Genomic DNA, 21,300 nt, shown 5'->3' on the forward strand with positions numbered 1-21,300 from the left:
TGGGTGTCGCCGCCCAATCAAATTTGATGTGCAATTAAATGCAGTATAGCTAAGGAATGACCCCTAGGTCGTCTCCCAAAGACCAATTTTACGATTCAGCATCAAGTCAAACACACAGTGGGGGTTGAAAGTTTTGCAAATGAGAATTACACTAAAGTAAAATGCATAGAAATTAAACACAACTCAAATAGGATAGAAAGCATTTTAAAAAAAATANAATGAAATAAAAATAAAAACTCAACCTACAATTCAAATTAATTTAAAATAAAAGAAATTAAAATAAAAATTAAAGTTTATCTAAATCCTAAATTAATTTAAAATAAAAGAAAATTAAATAAAAATTAAAGTTTATCTAAATCCTAAACTACTTTAAAATAAAAGAAAAAGAATAAAATAAAAAAAAAAAACAAGTTATTCAATTAAAACCATTGCAGGACGTGACTAAAAGCCTTTATCCAAATTGAAAATGAATTAAATGTATCACCCTATGCCGTGACAAACTTCAATGTGGTTGATCATGCTTGCTCCTCCATACANCACGTGACATTACTTGCTTTTGTTTAATTAAAATTGGTTGCAACATCAAATGCTTATCACGTNAATTTCTTCAAGGAAAACTGTGCTTCCCGAGGCAAAGATAATGGACCCATGGCATATTGATTCAGCATAGTAAGAAAAAGTTGAAATAAATGTCTCTTGATGTGACCATGGTTCAAAGAAAATGTGATTCAATTTGTGAAACCTCGTAACAGCAGCAGCACCCAAACGGAATCAGTCCTTTACGCAATCAGAAAAACGAAGACTCAAATATACTTCCAACAATTCCCTTAGAAGCCAACTAAATTAAATACCCTTTCAAGTGGAAATGTGATGAAACCGTGACACCTTTGCAATGAAATGAAACTCTTTCTTCCATCAATCAATGCACCCGCTGACTTCAAGGTTCCAAAAGCCAAGGCCATCATCAAGGATTCCTCTCACCAAAAGCAAACAGCGGTTGCTTTCCCTTCCATTTAACGAAATTATATTAAAGGAAAGATGCTTCATTCAAGCCTCTCNAGTGGCTGCAGCGTGTTGAATATTCAATAATAAACTCAAAGGAAAAATTCCAGCCCTTGCATAAAATAAAAATGGCAAAGTTTTCTTTCATTCACCACGAAAACCAACGTACAAAAGTCTACTCCATTAGCCAAGAAAATGTTCNAGCAAAACTCAAAACAAAACAGCAACGTGTGACGGTGTCTTTCAACAATTGGCAGCAGTGTGACTACAAANAGAGCTCTCAAATGAAGTCATTGCCTTCCCAAAATAAAATTGCCGAGAGAAAACATTAAGTGACGGCAGTGCTCCCCCAAATGGTCCGAGAATTGTGTCAAAAAACTAGGGTGGGGTCCACCCAAACCCTAAAGCTATGACAAGTTTTTTTTTACAACTTGGGCTTAAGTCTCCTCTACAAAATTGGCCCAAATAATACAAAACTTAAATTAAAAAGTCTAATCTACTAAATTCAAAATTGACTAATCCTAAAGTGCCTTTGTGGAGAATCTTCAATTTGCTAGGTGTCCTTCCAAAAGTCCCAAAGAATAGTTCCAAAATTGCCCTGAAAATAGAAATAGGAATAATTAAGCTCAAATAATTCAAATTAATTAAAATATGAATTATTGGTCTAATTAAGCCCAAATGGTGAAAATGACACAATAACTAAGAATTAAGCGCAAATCATCAACACAATTCGGCGCGAAAAACTAAGTTAATGGTATAAAATATCGACTCATCATACATCATAAAATGTTAATTTTGTACTCGTGTTTACTCACTTTATGCAAGCAACCTAAGGTTTCATATTTTTATCTCATGATTTTTTTTTTCTTGAGCTCTAAAATTTCATTGGTCCAAGTGCTAAGAATTTTAAACTTTTCAGTTTAAGTTTTGTTTCTCCATACTCATGTCATGTACTTGATTTCATACACACTGTTGAGTTATAGAAACCTAAAAATATACTACTTTTCTCTTCCCATTTCTTTTCACTTTGAAGGTTACTTTATGTAAGTTAAGATCTACTTATTAGGGGTAAATTTGAAGTAAAAACCCTTATTTCATACCATGTGTCTTAATAATAAGTAATAACGAATTAATACTTCAAATTCCTACTTTTCTCTGCTAATAACAATGAATGTGAACTAGTACAAAATGAGTTGAAAATGCTAAGAAGGGAACAAGCCCAGAGTAGGGGGAGGTCCAGGGGAAGTTATACTACAGACTCCCCATATGGAAGAGATTCCTTAAGGAAAGGAGAGTATTTCCAACGACCTTCTTCTTCTAGAAGACATAGGAGGGAATTTCAACATCCTCCACCCCTAAGGAAGTTAATCTAGTTTTACCTCATTTCCATGGAATTGATAATGTTGGGGCTTACCTAAATTGGGAGATGAAGGTGGAACACATCTTTGCTTGCCACCAAGTAGGAGATCCACATCTTTGCTTGCCACCAAGTAGGAGAAGAAAGAAAGGTCTCTCTTGCCACCCTAAGCTTTTAAGGGTATGCAATGAATTGGTGGGCTGCTTTAATTCAAGATAGACTAAGACATCAAGATCCTCCAATAGAATATTGGAATGATCTTAAAACTCTTCTTAGGAGAAGACACATGCCTTCCTATTATAAAAGAGAACTCATAGATACGCTCTGAAGGTTGCAACATAAATTTATGAATGTGGAATAATATAGGCAGAAGATAAAGCTATACAAAATGAGGGTAGGAATTATTGAGAGGGAATAGATTACCTTAGCCAGATTTTTGAATGGGCTAAATTCTAACATAAGGCATAGGGTTGAATTACTACCTTATAAAGATTTGAATGACCTTGTTAAAATGTGTATAAAGGTAGAATAACAATCATCTTTCAACTAAAAACAAGAAAGAAAAGAGCAAGAGGAAGAAAGGGAAGAATAAGAGAAGAAGAGAAAAGAAAACGAGAAAGAAAAGAGCAAGAGGAAAGAAGAGAAGAAGAAGAAGAGGAAAGAGAAAAGAAAACGAGAAAGAAAAGAGCAAGAGGAAAGAAAAGAAGAAGAAGAGGAAAGAGACCAAGAGAGAAAAGAGCAAGAGACAAGAGAACAAGAAAAGAGAGAAAAGGAAGAAAGAAAGGAAAAGAAGAGGAGAAAAGAGATCAGGAGAGAAAAGAGGAAGAGACAAAAGAATAACAGAAAAGAGAAAAGAAAGAGAGAGAAGAGAAGAAAAGAGAAGAAGGAAAGAAGAGCAAATAAAACAGAAACAAAATAAAAGAAAAGAACAAGAACTAGGAAAAGAGCAAGCACCACCTCCTCCAACGGTCCTAAGACTCTTAAGGGAGGTTTTTATCCTTTAACTTTTCTCCATCTATCTTAAGGGGAGGTTTGTGAGTGTAATACGTGCGTAGGGGTGTACCGTTGGGCCTTTGATCCCCTCCTTCCTTCAATCTACCATTCGGTATTAGTTATTTATACCACTTGGCCTCTACTTCTCTCTTCCCTTCTGGATACCATTCGGTCTATACTTTCCTACTCCCTTCTGGCTACCGCTCGACCTCTACTTCCCCCCTCCTTCCATCTATCATTAGGTACTTCCCTCCTCCCTTCTGGCTATCGCTCGGCCTCTACTTCCACCCTTCCTTCCAGTTACCGTTCAATCTATACTTTCCTACCGCCTTTTGGCTACCGCTCGGCCTCTACTTCCCTCCTTCTTACAGCTACCGTTCAGTACTTCCCTGCCTCCTTCCAAATATTTTTAACTTCCTAAGATTACTCCACCCCTCAAAATCAACCTTGTCCTCAAGGTTGAAGTCAGGGAATTGTTATTTGATATAATGCTCTTTTTCTCAGGTGGCGCCCTCTAATTTAGCTCTGGAGGCTTGGGTGGTGACAAATCCTCCTCTAATTTCTTTCATTCTTCCTGGATTTTATTAACTTCCAACTTTCTGCACCTCAAATCCTCCACCAATGTCTTCCATTCTTCCTCCTCGATCTTTATTCTCAGTTGCCACCAATCTACTTTCATTTTTCCCGGGATGCCAAATAGGTAACTCCTAATATCACATCCACACCTCCCAACTTAAAGAGATAAAGTTTATCTCTGATTCCTAATCCCTCCACCTTAGCAATATAATCATTTTCGGTGCTCAATGTGTCAATTATGCGAACAGACTTTCGTAGTCCATTCATCATCGCACCCCCTATAGTATCTGGGTGCTCTTGGCAGGTTACTTCATCAGCGAAAAATAAACAGTTGTCAATTGATCTCCTTACTATATCATAGTCATCTCTTGAGTTTCCAACCGCAACATAAGAATAATCACCATAACTAAAAGGATTCCTACTCCAATCAGTCACAACATACGCAACACCAAACAGTTGCTTAGCAAGATGGCAGACCCTTTCAGGTGAATGCATTCTATCATAATAAAACACAGAGAAATTTAGAGCCAGACTCAGACGAATAGAATGTGTAGGTTGTAATTCACTCTTAACAGTGGTAGTAACTGTCTGACATGCTTTAAGTGACTGATATGCTACCTCCATTTTTTTATTACTAGCTTTGAATTCTGCCAAGTACCGGTAATAGTCTCATTTCATCTTATAATAAAACATCATGGACTCCGCAATATTAGTGGATGGGATAAGATGCTCATCTAAAATTATCCTAATAGCACTGCAAGTATTCGACAGCTCCAATTCGACCTTCTTCCTATAATCCCTTATGCGCTTCACATTCAACTCATTCCCTTTTGACTCCTTTTTTTGCTCTATCGATAACAAGATCCTCCATGAAACTCTCCGTGACCCCACCACATTTTTGTATCCAATAGAGAACAAGTTCCTCTCTTCCACACTCCGCTCAACGTCCAGCTTCGACACCTTCTTCATGGCATCCACCATTTATGAACACCTATTTTGTTTCGTTTCTTCACTGCTTTCGGTGCGTGCAGTACGCCGAATCTTGAGGCCATATTCTAAACCGTCTTCAAGAGGCATTTTCATTGCTTGTTCACCTGTCTGAGCAACACCCAATACCATGTCATCTATAGTGGTATTATAATCAGTTTCAAGTGCTTCATCCATGTTTACAGGAACTCTTTGTTCTGTGACTATGTCATAAAAACGGCAATCACTGTTCATCATGCCCTATCCTTTCTGCCAGCCCAATTTGCCTCTACTAAATACCGTTCGGTACAAGTGTGTATACTGTTCGGCCTTTGATCCCTTCCTCCCTTCAATCTACGTTCGGTATTAGTTTATTACCATTGGGCCTCTACTTCTCTCCTCCCTTCTGGATACTATTTGGTGTATACTTCCCTATTCCCTTCTGGCTAGGCCTCTAAACTATGATAATATATGCATATGCAGGATAGAATGGAACCTTCAATGTTCCTTTCTAACGAAGCTGCATCACATGATTATTGTGAACAAATGATGTCCACGGTTGCTGAGCATGGGTTTTGCTTTTACGCTAATCTTATATCAGATGAAGGATCAAAGTTGGGTTGTGCAAATTGTGCTGATATTACTTCTGAGATGTTGGCTTCTGCAAAAGAGGTATTTCACCTTGCCTTTAGTAATGTTCAGTTCCTCTTGTGCAAATTTTCTCGTTATTATTTAAAAATGTTTTTTCTGCGATATTAAACTTTACTCTGGGAACCTTTAATACCAGTGAAAAGAAAAGATCTCTAATCGAGGTCATCCAATCCATTGCTCCTCCAAGAACATCCTTGGCATTTATGCATTCAACGAATATCTATCTTCACTTTAGCCTTTTGATTTAATCCAAGAAAAAGGTTTTCTTGAATAAATATCTTTGGTGACCGATGGTGATCCCTACAGAAGAATTTCTTCCCAACATACAACATATAGGAGGCAATTTATAACTTCTGTATAGGTTTAATACTGCACAAAAAGCCAGCTAGAAGGGCATTTTGACGTTTGACATAGGATAGGTCTCAAATAGGACATGGAAACTCAAAAGGTGTTCACCAAATTTTTTCCATAAAAACAAGTATTCTTTGTGTATAAAGTACTGCTCACTATTAAAACGAAGACATGTATGGATCAAGAATAGCCATACATATTCCTACTTTCATAATATACAACGGCATAAACATCAACATCACACATGGACACTTTTATTTATTTATTATTAAAGTAATTGTTAATGAAATGTTTTTCTCATTACACATGAGATTTATAACTTTTTTTTTGGTACATTGATTTATATATTTACTTTAGTTTATCAAAATGTTATGTGAAATGTATATAAAGGAAAGAGAAAAATATTAAATTAAAATTATGAGAAGAAAAGAGAATATTATTTTTTAATGTGGTCAATACTTAAGCTTGTGTTTTTGTCCGTCTTCAATATTTGTCCTTGTCCTTGTTATTATTACTCTTTTTATGGTTCCTGTCAATGCGGCCCAAGCTAGCTATGATAACAGAGAGTACGTACATGTAGTTCATACGCTAACTTGTTGCATATCCTAAGTCCTAACGGTTACCCATTACTGTATATAGCCGTACCAAATTCTTTCCTTTTTTTTCTATATAAATATCTCACGTTCAAATTTTTTTATCCATTTAAAACGTTCCAAAATAAATTCTCAACATTTCTTACTGATTCTTATTTTTCTCACACACTCTAAAGAAGTGTAAAATAAATCTTGAATTTTTCTTTAATCAAGTTTTATTTTAAATATCACATTTTGAAATGCTTTTGTCTTTCAGTATAAATTTGAGATGGATACGTTTATGCATGCATAGAAATAAACCATGCTAAGAAATCAAATCATTCAATTGGCAATTTCATTCTTATATATATATATATATATATATATATATATATATATATTTAGTGAAATATATTGAATTAGATTAGTTTGATTTCTTAATTTGGAATTTTTAGTGAGATGGAACAGTTACCAATCGTTAAGCTAGTTTAATATTACATATATTAATCTATTAATCACTCAAAATTTCCTGCCACATGTAAATAAATACATATTACTTAAATAATTCTGGCCGTGCAAGTGAGATATGACTTCACTAAATAAGATATAGACTTCACTAAATGAGATATGACAAGGGAGAAGAATTGTGTTGGCCTTTGTTACAGCAAACTCGTTCATACACAGAACATGAATAATTATAACAGATTTTATTGTCTCTGTGTTTGAGCCAATTTCCTGGTTTGTATCTCTGCTTCCATAACAGCAGTATACACAATAGTAAACAATGAGCAAACAAGGTAACTGAGTATGAAGTGCACAATTTCAACCTAAAATTTTGAACCATTTTTTTTCCGTGCTCTGAACAGGCTAGAAGGTAAAGCTTTTCACAAGTGAATTATAAAATGCAAAAAAACCAAAAAGGTAGTCCTTTCCTAACCTTTTTCCTCCAATGTGAGAAGTTCCATCAGCAAAATAAGATGCAAGACGAGCTCTGGCTACTTTTGTCTTTGCACATAACAAAATTCCTATGATGCAATCAATCAAAATCCAAAACAATTGAAAGTATCATGCACTAATTATTCATAACATTAGAAGGGTATTAAGCAAAGGATCTAGTCATACTTGTATAACATTTCTGGTAAGTAATAAATATAAAAATACCACTACCACTTGTAGTTAAACAATCAACTGACCAAACGGTAATTAAGTAAACTTTTGACAACAGACAAATATGTTTTATATAATACTAAGATAAAACTAGTTTCTTGTCAGAGTTCTAAACAAGTTTTGTGATAATTAAATTTTAAACTATGTAACATATTACAGACAGAATCTACCAATTTCACTTTTCAACCAAAATATTCCGTATAACCTGAAGTTCCCCTCCCTAGACGATGTACTGGGACAGGATGAGACATTTTGTGCAAATTGGCTTCCCATTGAAGCTGTGTCAAAACTGTCCTTTGCTGGAAGAGCCCTCCTGGCAGAACTTGCAAGCCGGAAGGTTTATTTAGAGCAATCTGAATTTGCACCAACACCCCAATCAAAAGATTTATATTTAAGACATTCTTACTAGAATAATATGTTTTAAGTAGGAATAACAGAAAACTCAGTAGTCTAATAACTTCCTCTAAAGATCCTCACAACTCATTTCAAACACTCATGGGAAGCAATCAGCCAGAAAAACATCGTTAATTTATTTAGGAGACAGTTTTCCATCTTATGTTTCCATCCTTCTATGAACCAAACATATTTGAATTTTATTACATTAAAATATAAGTATAATCTTAATTGGACATTGTAATTTGCATTCTAAAGCACCACTAGCAAAGAAAATAATTTCATACATTTGATTTACATATTTAATATAATTAATCAGAAAAACAATCATATTGAACAAATAGAGATATAAAAAATTGTGCATATAAAGTAACACTAACCATGTCATCATCTTCATACAATACTTCAATCATATGTGGGGCATCAGGTTCCTTCAATGGAAGTCTATGATAGACTAGCTTTGAGCCAACTCTAATATGAAGATAGGAAACATCATAAACAGAACAAACCACGCATTAGAAAGGATAACAAATTTCTATCAAAGAACCTGAGGACTGCGTTGGAATCAGTAACAACTCTTCCATCAAATGTTATCTGCAGATGACACACTAATTAATATGACAAACAGCCGAGATGGAACATTCCTTGTAGTCAACTATTTCAGATTCGTTGATGATCAAACCTGCCCACTTTTTATACGCTGCAACCAACTGTTAAAAAAATCAGTACGTGCGATTCCCAAGAGTAATAATGTTACCAAATCGAAAAAAAAAAAAAACACAAGAGGATCAACAATTTTGCCAAAACCAAAACTCGCTTTGGGAAAGAGAAATGCACGAAAATAGCTATCTAATACCTCAGCAAATCTGACAAAAATCAACCCCATTACCAAAGCTAATAGAAGCAAAAAGACCATTCAAATTTCCATCCCCCCACAAATGCAGCGGAAGATACTGCTGACTAAGAACTCATAACCCCGGTTCAATTGTTTCATAGTTGGCAACGCCAAATTGGTATTCGTATCGTATTAACTATCAGCTTAATGTATTTCATTCCCCCTCAGCTCTTAGGAACAATTCAAAATTTCAGTTAACATTTGGCTAGGTCATGTTTGTTTCTCATCAATACCAACCCTTTATTAAATTCTCAAAACAGAATCTCAAATTCCAGCAAAAAACGAAAATAATTAAAAAATAATAATCCCAGTAGCATAGCTTCATTTTTCTCCCGTTGTTAACATGTAAGCGGAGAAAATTTTCAAAATTTATGACTAAAACGTAAGTTGGCAGTTGAGGGGTTAACTTACCCTTGTAAGGGAGCAGAACTTTTGTACTTGGTAGAGTAAAACTCTATCAGAGTCAACCCTGAAAATTGATAGGGCGTAAAATAGAACTGAGTTGCAATATGATTAGATAAAGAAAAGTGAAAGGGGAAAGATGTAGAAGCATTGAGAAGGAGCACTGAACCAGAATCAGAGGTTCGAACGACGTCGTCGTAGGAGAGACCGTCGTTGCATTCAGGCCAAGGAATTCCAAATTTCCTACGGCACGCCATGAAAAAAAAAAACAAAACTGAAAGGCTTGAATTTGAAAACCAAAACGACGTTAGTTATCTGTTTGATTGAGAGATTAATTTGAGGTATGCTTAATTAAATTGTTTTCCCCCCTCATAATTAAAAATAATTTTTCAATAATAATGTGTTTGGAATATGGGACAGAGGTCAACAATTTGGTAAATTCACTCCATAAATTGGAAAGTTACCTGCATGATACTCGAATCTTTAAGTAAGTAAAGATTGTGTTGTATTTAATATAATTATTTACCTCTTTATTTCTTACTTATACTTATATTTATAGATTTTAAAATAAATTTTTAATTAATCACAATCTAATTATAATTTAATTAGTAATAATTATATTTTATTTTAAATTAATCAATATTAATATTAATTTTTTTTTGTCTGATGTTTAATCTTATTCTTGTCTCTTAACCGTAACAAAAAAACTCGTGTAGAGAAAAAATTATTCAGTCCATGTCATGTAAAGGTAACTCTTACGATGAAGGTGTTGAGTCGAAATTAGAATAATACCCTATCCAAATTTACTGTTAACCTGAATTGTTGTGGGTTTGTATGAAAGTTTGATGCCAACGATGTACAAGAGATATTGAAAATGCATAAGTCGGTAAATATTCTATAGAGTAAAAATATCATTTAACACAAGCTAAAATCTCTAGAAAATGAGATACTCATTCTGAGAGCATAAAAATAAAATTTGGTGCAACGATAAAAAAAAAAAAAAAAAAAAAAAAAAAAACATGAAATTGATTTTGAAAATTCATTTCATAATTCTGAAAATTTGTCTCATGAAAAACGAGTCCAACTAATTCTACTACAGCAACTTGGTCACATAAATGCTTATATGTAGGAGTTTAGATTAGTTTGATTTCTTTCTGGATAATAATATTTTGACACCCAAATTCTAACAAATTTTTGACACCGGACACGTGTCATAAGTCAATTGGCCCGTGTGTTTAATGTTTAAAAAAATTGAAACACACGGACCAATTGGCTTATAACACATGTCCGGTGTCAAATATTTGTTAGAATTTGGATGTCAAAGTATCTTTATCCTTTCTTAATTTGGAATTTTTAGTGAGATGGAACAGTTACCAATCGTTAAGCTGGTTTAATATTACATATATTAATCTATTAATCACTCAATTTCCTGCCACATGTAAATAAATACATATTACTTAAATAATTCTGGCCGTGTGTTAACCTCAAGCGAGATATGACTTCACTAAATATCATGTAGGAGACAAGGCAGAAGAACTGTGTTGGACTTTGTTACAGCAAACTCGTTCATACACAGAACATAAATAATTATAACAGATTTTATTGTCTCTATGTTTGAGCATACTTGAGGAAAATCCATATGTGAAAACATCAATACTTTTATTATTGCCAACTGAGGCATTCAGAGTGATATGGGAGGACTGAATAAGTAGTAACAAATTACACACATAACAAGTAAATCATCAGCAGAATACATCAGTTGACGAAGTTGCTGCCAGCTGCAGAGAAACAGCATTCCAATCCGCAGCATCACCGCAGTGCTTGTCTACTGTTTTGGGCATTGGTGGATGGCGAGGACCAACACCAGAAGTTTCTGCTATAGACACCTTTCCAGCAGCAACTGCCTTCAGCCTGTATCTCTCAGCCCTTGAACCAATTACTTGACCTAGCACTGATGCTGCAATAGTAAATGCCATTGCTGATTTAGGCATCAAGACAGACTTCCTCAGCATTGCTATGAATGGAACAGCCGCATGGACTGCAGCAAACCATGCTGGTGAAAATTTCTTAGTATGTTCTCTCCATATACCTAAGGGAACATTAGCCGCCATGCCCAGCATTCCAATCACAAGAACCTTTGTAGGCAGGGACTGAGGGCGGAGGTTCTTAGCAAATGCAGTGCGTGCTATGGCTGCCCGCGCTGCAACTACAGCTGGTGGGCACTTGTACTTCATGCCTGGAGGAGGCTGAATAACCTTTGCAACAAGTGGAAGGACATTACTAACTGCACGGTATGACTTTGCTATTGGGCAGTTCCCATTTTGCAACCAATCATTGCCTGCCTCATGCTTTGAACCATCCTGAAATCAGTTAAAATGCACGTCAGAAACAAATATCAGTTATTCTCTTCAACTATAGGATTTTGTAACCCTCCCCATCCCGATCCAGGAAATGGAAAATGAAAATATCAAGTTAGGAGGCCAAAATTTGTGATTCATGATTGCAAAAAGCCTGGCTAAAAAAGGTTGTTAAGGAAATCTTTCTAGTAAATAGACAGTTGATTGAATGTATTGTATACCTGTGAAGATGGTTCGTTCTTTGATGATTTTGATTTTTTTTTCTGGTTGTTCCACTTCTCAGAAAATGAATCAAAACCAAAAGGCCCACCAAATCCAAATGATGACAAACTAATAGTTGCTGCCTTTGCAGCTAAAGGATTGAATTGGGATTTGGGAGGATCTGGCTGTACTTTCTTCTCTGAATGACGGAAAGATCTGTCCGATAAAGGTACTACACCATCACTCCCATGGAAAAGCCTAAATGCCAAATCAAAATTGGGTCCATCTTCGAAAATTGGACCTTTAGCTCCACGAACCTGAGTAAGAGGTGGAAATTTGTAAGTGTGACGGTAAATGGTGTGCTTGAGAGATTAAGTCCTAGCATTCAATATTGCATGTAATATTTAAATTTAAAAGGAACAGAAATCAAACTTAGAAAAACACATAATTTGTTCCATGAGACATAAACTTTTGTTCAAAGCTATATCTCTTGGCCCGATTCGGTAGATAGATCTAAGAAGAGAAAGATCTGACTCTGACGGGAATCTTAAGCATTCCCAGTAAACAAAGTCAGACCTGCTCAAAGGATCCAATAAGTAATAGGCATCATTCACAACAAAACAAGCTATAGGACAGCAAAACCCATACATGCAGGATAAAGTAAAAGACCATATGAGAATTATGTCAACTACGGAGGAAAACTTACAGGCATCGGTAAAGCCAAAGGTGAAAAGAATGAAAAGTTAGTAGGCTCATTGATGTTCCTCAAGAATGGACATCTAAGCATAGAGTCCTCATTTATGTCTCTAGTAAAGAAGTCCATTCTCCTGCTTCAAATCAAACTGCAAAATGAAGGCAGACATACATAAGCATAATTCGTGTATTTAGACTAAATGGCACAAATTGGGAGGACTCAATGAGTTCGATTCTAAGAATTCTGATAAACAAAATTAAATGAATCCTGGAAAGTACATAAAAGGTTAAAACCTTTAAAATCAAACTAAACTTCTGAAATTTATGTACCAAAAGAAACTAATGACATGTCCACACACCCGCAAAGTTAACACCAAAACCGAAAACCTAACACGACACTAAATCCTTATGATACCATGGAGCAACAACAAACGATTCCAATCTTCTTCTTTTCATGAATTTTGCAGTCCAGGTAAAGAGAAAATCTACATTAAATATCAATTACGACGTATTTAAGCAAGTTGAGCATTCCCACTACCCAGCTTGCAACGATTCACAACCCCAGTGCATCAGATTTAATTGATACCCAAAAGTCAACTCAAGACAAATCCAATGAAGTTTTACGATTCCACCTCCACATCAGAACCCATATCAAAAAAATTTCAACCAAACGAAAAGCTGAGCATGATAACTCAAACCCATCCAAAAAGTCGCCGGATTATTCGGAAATGGATGAAAACAAAATCAAAACTTTCCGACAATCGTAACTCACAACAACAAAAAAACACAATAGAAAGAGGGAAAAGAGTAGGGTTGCATCACCCAAATTAAAGATGAAATGTTTATCCAAATATCCTCACCGCAGAAACTGGGAAAGAATGAGCAGCAGCAACAGCAACACAAAATAAATTAAAAGCAAGAAATTAAAGATAAAAAAAAAAAACGAAAAACCTAAAGCATCTATTATGGGAATAATACCTTTGGGGGATTGCAAGAGACACACGCCAATTCAAGAATGAAGCAAAAGAATGCAAAGAAGGTGTTAGGTGAAAGAGATTGAAAATGTAAATGGCAATAGTGCTGAAGGCCAAAGAGAACTTGTTTTATTTCTCTCTCTTCTCCTCCTCCAAGATTATTATTGCAATTTTATTTTGCAGAATAATAATAAAAATATTATCAAAAGAAGGAAGCATGCATTATTAATTAAATAAATAGAGTCAATTATGGCTGTGGTGTCCACACGCCATCAGAATAGAAACTACCAAAGTTGAATTTTATGCATGCATATAACGTTTCCTTTTTCTGTCATATAAATTAGGTGGAAAATATAGATTAATCTTTTCAGATATTATTTTATTTATTTATTCAACAATTTTTATTATTGAGAATCTGATCATTCGTAATGTTCGTATCCAAAATAATTTTGTATACCAGATTATTAATCATTAGATCAATTTTTTTTTCATATTTAAAAGAGACAAATTATTTCAACAAGAAAAATATTTCAAAAAGTGAAAAATAAAACAAAACCGAGGGAATATCTTCCAAAATAAAATTTGATACAGATTTAAACTATAACATTGTATTATAAAATAAATAGTGGGATTTTAACCTTTTTCTGGTATTTTTAAATATTTTTCATAATTTGTGTTGTGTACATTACTCATGCAACTAATTAAAAAAAAAATCTTTTAACTATTTGAAGCAATCTTTATTACTGATATTTTCTTTAAAAACCTATTCCTTATCTTATTTCTATCCCTAAATTAAACTTTAATATTTATAAAAAATATATCAATAAATTAAAATTAACTCTATATCTCAGTTTATAGATTTATTATCCATTTATAGGTTTGAGAAAATATTTATTGTATAGAAAGTTGAACCTATAATTCAATGCATTGACTGGGTAATAAAATTGAATAATTTAGATATTATTAATTGTTGTTTTGGTTTGGTTTGGGAATTCTGAAGATTGGACTTGGTATTGTGCTTTTGGTAGGCACACTTCTCAAAATTAATATTTAATTATCATTTTGATTTATTAAAAAATAGTTTAACTGTGTCAATATTTTGGAATATTGTGTTTTATTTATTTATTTTTCAAATAGATTTTTTAGTCCTTACCATTCACACGTTTATTATTTAAATAGGGAATTGTGGATTTACTAATAGATTTTTATTGTGATTTCTTTCTTATTTTATAAGTTATTTTAATATTTTAAAAATTATAAAAAAATAAATAATTTTGCAGATATGGAAATGAAAGTTTTATATAGTTATTCTTGGATTAACGAATTAGAATTAGTTTTTAGACAGAGAGATTGTATGTTATATATTAAATAATAACATTATTTTATATAGATAAAATAATATATTTAAAAATTACAAAATATAGTTTAAAAAACAGGATCTCACTATTGTCAATAAAATGACTTCTTAATCTGTTTTAGAATAAGTTTTTTGTGTAGAGGGACTCGTGAGATCTTATAATAATATTGAAATTGTATTTATTATATTGGGTAAGAAGGGTTAGGTTACCTACAAAGATATTATTAGTAAAAGTAATTAATGCATTAGTTAATGAATAATAAATTATCTTTTTAAAAAGGCAATGTTATTTTATATTATTTTTATAAGTTTTTATCTAGATGATTGAGATCTTTTAGTTTTGATTTAATCTAGACAATATTAGAATATTTTAATCCTTTATTAGCTTTTAATATTTCTTTTCCGCTAAGTTAATATATCTGGGCATATGAGTGCTGTTTCATTTTGACTATATCATTTAGGTTATCTTTTATACAGAAAGTATACTCTTTTTTTTTTTTTTCAATTTTAAAATGGACCAGTTTAAAAATACTGTCTTAATTAATTTGTTATTTCAAAAAGGATAAAATCACTGATTTTTCTTGTTAAATAATCTCTTTTAGTTTACATCATGTTCTACCAATATTAGATTTTGTTTTGGAAGCAATTATTTTTCACCACATCTAGGATAGCAAAAATTTTTTACACTTTTTTTATTGTCGAGGTACTGTGAAATAACTCGGTTAATTGCAAAAAAAAAAATAATAATAATTATATTCACTAAACTTCATAATCGTGTATAATAAGATTTTTTAAATTTTATGTAAGTATTTTACAGTTTCGTTTTATTTTTTATCGTGTTTTAAAATTTATAATTGTATAATGAATAAATCTTATAATTTTATTTTGCTCTTAATTATATTTTAGAATTAAAAAAATAATATAAACCACATTATATCAATAAAATAATTTAACTTTAAAGAGTTTAAAAATGAAATCTTACTTATCTAATCTTTTGAGATTTTTAAATTAAATAAAAATTTAGAAGCTTATTTTTCCAAACATACTTTTAACTACAAGCCTAATATATAACACATGTGTAGGATGTAGACTTGAAATTATACTTATCAAAAGCCACATTTTTTAGTGAATAAACACAAAAATAGAACATTCATGGTGTAAACTTAAGATGACAATGATCCTAAAACAGATTTCTGTCATCAAAACAATACATGGAATGCATTTGATTAAATAACATTTTCTAAAAATGGAATTGTTCATTATTGTCATTCATGTGGACACAATTGATGTTTTTATATGGTGTAAAAATAACACCTATGTTTTTACATTTATATAATTAAATAGATTTTTATAGCATAAGAAATTAACAATATTACCATTAAATTATAATTGTTCGTAAAGTAAAATAAGCTGAAGCCTTTGTTTAATTTAGTTTTCATCTAATGCAAATTTCTACAGTGTATACTTTTACATTGTATTTGATGAAAAGTTTTAAAAGTTTTCTTGTTTGAAATAAAGAATTTATATTATTATTATTATTATCTTATATGACTTTATAGTAAATTTGCATTGAGTCATATGAATATGTATGGACACATTATATAATATTCCATCTTACATTTAAAAAAAAACATCATTAATAGAAATTCTATTTAGAAAAAAATACAAATATATATAAAATTGAATAATTTAAGTGTTATTAATTGTTGTTTTGGTTTGGTGAAAGCATGATGATGGTTGGACTAGGTAGTGTGCTTTTGGTAGACACACTTATCTGATTTCATCCAAAATAATATTTAATTATCTATTCTCTCCACACCTCTTCACTTTACATTATTTATATTATTTTAATTTATTTGTTTGGTTGGACACATGAGTCACACGAAAAGCATTTTAGCTGTCTACATATTTTAGAATCATTGTGATTTTCTTTTTTTTCTTTCTCAATGGACACAATTATCATTTGAATATAGAATCGTGGGTTTATTAATACACTTTTTATAGTGTTTTTGTTTCTCCATATTTTTATTAATATTTTTTAAAAATACAAAAAATAAAAAATGTTGTAAAAACACGGTCACTACCAAAGTTTGAGTTATTCTTTGATTAAGAAATTAGAAAAATATTTCTAGATCGAGAGATTATGTGCTATATATTTTATTAAATAATAATTTTATTTAATTAGATAAAATAGTATAATTAAATTACATAAAAGATTGTTAAAAGAATAGGATCTATTACTATTGTTAATAAAATAATAAAATGACTTGTTCATGGATTGTAGAATGTATACTTTTTTTTTCAACTTCAAAAGCCATCAGTTTTAAAATACTTTTTATTTCAAAAAAGATAAGAACATTGGTTTATTTTTTTGTTAACCGTGCAACACATGTAATATAAAATCATAGAAGTGACTAATGACAATTTGTATAAATAAACAAACTAACAGCTGTATCCAACTACTCAAAGAGAAGCCATTAAGACCTATAAAATTATATAAAACAGTAGGACTCATTTTTTAAGTGACAACTTAATTTTGGAATTCAATTTTATAACCATTATTATCATTAGTATCTTAGTTACTATAATCTTATTAGTTCAATTATCTTAACATATAGTATCTATATACAATAAGCTAGTTTATTGCATAATTATGAGTTTTCTTAAGTTCTATGCATTGTTTAGCTCAGTTATTTATTTAGAAACAATACGAGCAATAAATTGTTTAAACAATATTTACAATCACTATCTTATTTAAATAGTTTTTTTAAATTAATCATTTTATAATTTAACTTATTTATCAAAGAAAAACATTTTTTAAAATTTTTTAGACATATTTGCAAAATAACTTTATTTTATCTATTCTTTATCTCAAAATAACAATCATAGTGTAATATTAAATATGATATATTTAACCATTTTAACACTTGATAATTGTAATAAGAAAGTCAGTAAAAATCGTAAATTGTTTTCAATATTTAAACTTACATTTACTATACTCAATATTTAATTTATATTCTTAATTGTATTGGGAATGTCACATGTAAGTATTTATAATTAATTTAAATTATTGACATGGTTAAATACTAATTTCAGAAAGTAAGGGTTCCCACAATAAAAAAGGTAAATAATAATACATAACAATATTTGTTATGAGATATACAAAAATCCAATAAAAGTAGACGAGGAAAGAATACAATATCTAACATAGTTCTCATACTATTTGGCTACTTTTTACAAGTGTTTGTACTTAAGATCTTCAGAGGCAACAATACTCACGATTTTGCATAGAAGACAAAAGGGCTTGCCATGAATTATCACACTTCTAAATTATGATCTCAGAACAATGATATTTCTTAGAACTGTAAAATAACCAACCTGATACTCCTACTGATTTTTCTTAGTAGAACTGGGTGTTGAAAAGGACGATCTTGATTTTTGACTGAATTTTTTTGTTCTGTTGGTTTCTGCATTTGAACTTCTAATAATGAAAAGGAAAGTTTCAACAAACATGGCACCAACCAACCCCAGAATTCCTCCAGCAGCATTCTGGAAATAGAGACAACACAGGAAGAAAGGAAGGAAGGAAAGAAAGGAATTAAGAGATGATGAGAGCTCAAAACTAAAACACTAATCGACAATAATGACAATGAAAAGCATATTTTAGACAGTACCATGGCAGGACTGTGATTAAACAAGGCTCTAAATGCAGCATATCCAAGAAGATAGCCAGTAAACATGGTAACCACAACATGTACACCTGGAAAAGTAAAAGAAAAGAATATCAAATAGTGCGTACTTCAGAACACAAACATTATATAAATGTGACAAAAGAGATACTAAATGTGTCAAATCACATCCTAGAAAATACAGGAGGAAAAAAGACTAAAGATTTCTGTCATCTAATTTTAATTTCTCTATATCTTTGTGAGAGTACAAGAGGATAACTTTCAATTAACACCACTCTCTTCCAGCATAAGGAAATTGAAGGTATTACATTACTTACTGACTGCATAAGGAAATTGAAGGTATTACATTACTTACTGAAAGCCACCAGTAGCAAAATCAGTATATGTTATCATAAGGATTACAGGTTACCTAGGGAAAGGTAAATATAAAAAATGAACTACCTAAAGCACAACTGAAGCATATGTACACAGCTTTTCAGTTTTATTTTCAACCATCAAAACTATAGATTCATAAAAACTATCCTGTCTAGGATAAAAGATTTCCGCTTTTGTAATAACAAAAAAAAATAAATCATATCCATAGTAATTTCTAATTGGATGACAATATAAATCCCTTTATACTAACGAAAAGATTGAAATCAAATTCGGTTTCTATTATACAAATAAAGAGCAGATCCAACATAATCAAGAAAATCTAGATTATATATGTACAATTAGGAATGTTTATATTTATACTCATATCATTTTTTAATACAGGATATTAAATCTCCTATATTAATTTTATTTATTCTTTTTCGCTATATAAATAAAGCATCCTTGTCTAAAAAACACACTGTTTCAACTTAATGTCTCTCTCTTTAACAAACTCAAGTATGAATACCATGTGACTATGTATACAATAAGTGCCGCAGACTGTAATATGTACATATAAGTAACGTAATCATTAATCCATCAGTACCATCAATAGCCTATCCAAACAGAAATCAATTCCACTGAAGACAGGAAAAGAGGCAGAGAAGATCTCAGTATCAATGCCAGAAGAATATTTCTTCACATGTAGTTAACATTAACAAGCATTGGAAAAGAAAGGCTGGAGGCAACATCTATGCATGGAGTGTCATATATTCAATGCATAACAAACGATGAATGTCAATAAAATGTAATATCTCCTTTTCACTTCCCTATGCGTTTCTCTTTACTACTTCCATACAAACATTATTTTTTCCACTGTCCAGTTCAATTGGGAAACGTAAAAAAATAAACATGTTACCATGGATGTACATAAAACAAGCAATTAAACACAATATTAGACTGCATTCCAGTCACATTTTTGTAGCAATACAAATAATTTTTTAATCCTTAATGGGGAAAAAAAACTAATTACTGGTAAAAATTATAAGAACTTCCGAAGCCAATCTGAATTACAATGTTTAAGATAACTTGGTTCAGCAACAAAACCTGGTACTGTGAAATGAGATTGTAAAGCAAAATAACCTACCCAATCTAGCAAAGGGTGTTCAAACTAAATGAGCAAATTAAGCATCAAAGTTTCAACAAGTAACGGCCATTAGTTTAATTTTGATTCGATACATAGCAAAGATTTTACGTTGTCAACAAATTAGAAACTGCTCCAGATATGGCTTGTAAATTTGTTAGGACAAAAGTCAACAGCTTAACATCAAGAGTGATTAGTGCACTATAATTACGATGAAAGTCAATATGTTAACGTCAACAGTGATTAGTGCATTGAAATTATGATAAAAGTCAATATCTTAACATCCACAGTGATTAGTGCATTGTAATCAAAATTCATTTCATACATGTATCGACATGGTAAACTAAAGTGAAGAAGAATTTACCAAACCCTAATTGATCCTTGTAAGAAGAAAATGGTTCCGGAACATCCTTAGGCGGTGCAATATCCTTCACGAGTTCTTGATACGCTTTCCGCTCCGCTAAATCTTCCAGCTTTCTCAGTCTCGCTTTCAATTCTTCACTCTTCACACCAATAACAATGATAAACATAAAATTGAATCGACCAACAAATTTTGGAGCCACCGAAACAAGAGGTAATCATAATTGAAGGGAATTAGAAATTGGGAAATTGAAACAGAGAGTAGGAATAGAAAACTAACCTTCTCCCTGGGCTTAGGGCTGGAGAAGATGAAACGGGTGCCCGAAAAGAGTCGGGTCAAGTCGGGTCTGGTGGATGGATCAGAGGCCATCCACACAGCACGAAGTGGGGCGTATGGCACCTCCGATTGGAGGAGCAGGTCGGAGGATGCTTGTTGAAGTTCATCGGAAAGACTCGAGTCTTTTGACGCAGCGGAGAGGAAAACCCGAATCAAGGGTGTGGTGGATATAACCAACCCGACCCGGTTTGGCTTGTCGGTAGCCATTGCTGGATTCTCTACTGTTCCCAGCACTCCATTCACCAGGTAAATACTGTCTTCACTGCAGACGCAGATGCAAGTTTTATGATCTCTCGCTGATAATAAAATCATCTAAATTTAATATTTGTTTATTTAATTTTTTTAATAATACAAGTTACATCCATACCTTAGTCAAATTTAAAATTTATTGAGACTAAAAATAATCTTCATCATTTATAGATCGTGCAATTTAGAAATATTTTTTTTGTTTTAAAAAAACTTATAAATTTCACAATTTGAAAGTTAATTCCTCATAAAAAAAGTTGTGTGTA

At 32.0% G+C, this 21,300-nt stretch overlaps 3 protein-coding genes and 1 pseudogene across 5 annotated transcripts; all 4 read right to left on the minus strand.

Annotated features, from left to right (window-relative positions):
• Positions 1-338: 338 nt before the first annotated feature.
• On the minus strand, positions 339-9,663 carry LOC106770619 (RNA pseudouridine synthase 5). Of its 2 annotated transcripts, none has more exons than XM_022785465.1 (8): positions 9,495-9,659; positions 9,335-9,392; positions 8,711-8,738; positions 8,576-8,622; positions 8,409-8,499; positions 7,841-7,988; positions 7,406-7,493; positions 339-1,600 (listed from the first exon to the last, which is right to left on the minus strand). In XM_022785465.1, exons 1-8 carry the CDS (start codon positions 9,580-9,582, stop codon positions 1,480-1,482), a joined length of 669 nt encoding a protein of 222 aa, XP_022641186.1. In that variant the 5' UTR covers positions 9,583-9,659; the 3' UTR covers positions 339-1,479. The 2 variants fall into 2 exon arrangements, with proteins under 2 accessions (XP_022641186.1, XP_022641185.1); XM_022785464.1 differs by lacking the exon at positions 339-1,600 and adding an exon at positions 6,961-7,216 and having other exon boundaries at positions 9,495-9,663.
• On the minus strand, positions 4,028-4,967 carry LOC106769998 (annotated as a pseudogene).
• Positions 9,664-10,855: 1,192 nt separating the features above from the next.
• LOC106772820 lies at positions 10,856-13,713 on the minus strand. 2 transcript variants are annotated; one of them, XM_022785466.1, is made up of 5 exons: positions 13,555-13,713; positions 13,399-13,444; positions 12,590-12,725; positions 11,904-12,200; positions 10,856-11,685 (listed from the first exon to the last, which is right to left on the minus strand). In XM_022785466.1, exons 3-5 carry the CDS (start codon positions 12,704-12,706, stop codon positions 11,068-11,070), a joined length of 1,032 nt encoding a protein of 343 aa, XP_022641187.1. In that variant the 5' UTR covers positions 12,707-12,725; positions 13,399-13,444; positions 13,555-13,713; the 3' UTR covers positions 10,856-11,067. The 2 variants fall into 2 exon arrangements, with proteins under 2 accessions (XP_022641187.1, XP_014514905.1); XM_014659419.2 differs by lacking the exon at positions 13,399-13,444.
• A 4,284-nt stretch (positions 13,714-17,997) lies between these two features.
• Positions 17,998-21,068, minus strand: LOC106771174. The gene is made up of 4 exons (XM_014657098.2): positions 20,732-21,068; positions 20,456-20,594; positions 18,582-18,667; positions 17,998-18,456 (listed from the first exon to the last, which is right to left on the minus strand). Exons 1-4 carry the CDS (start codon positions 20,993-20,995, stop codon positions 18,295-18,297), a joined length of 651 nt encoding a protein of 216 aa, XP_014512584.1. The 5' UTR covers positions 20,996-21,068; the 3' UTR covers positions 17,998-18,294.
• Between the last annotated feature and the right edge of the window lie 232 nt (positions 21,069-21,300).

Source organism: Vigna radiata, chromosome 8 (genome assembly GCF_000741045.1).
Source record: "Vigna radiata var. radiata cultivar VC1973A chromosome 8, Vradiata_ver6, whole genome shotgun sequence".
Taxonomy (NCBI): domain Eukaryota; kingdom Viridiplantae; phylum Streptophyta; class Magnoliopsida; order Fabales; family Fabaceae; genus Vigna; species Vigna radiata.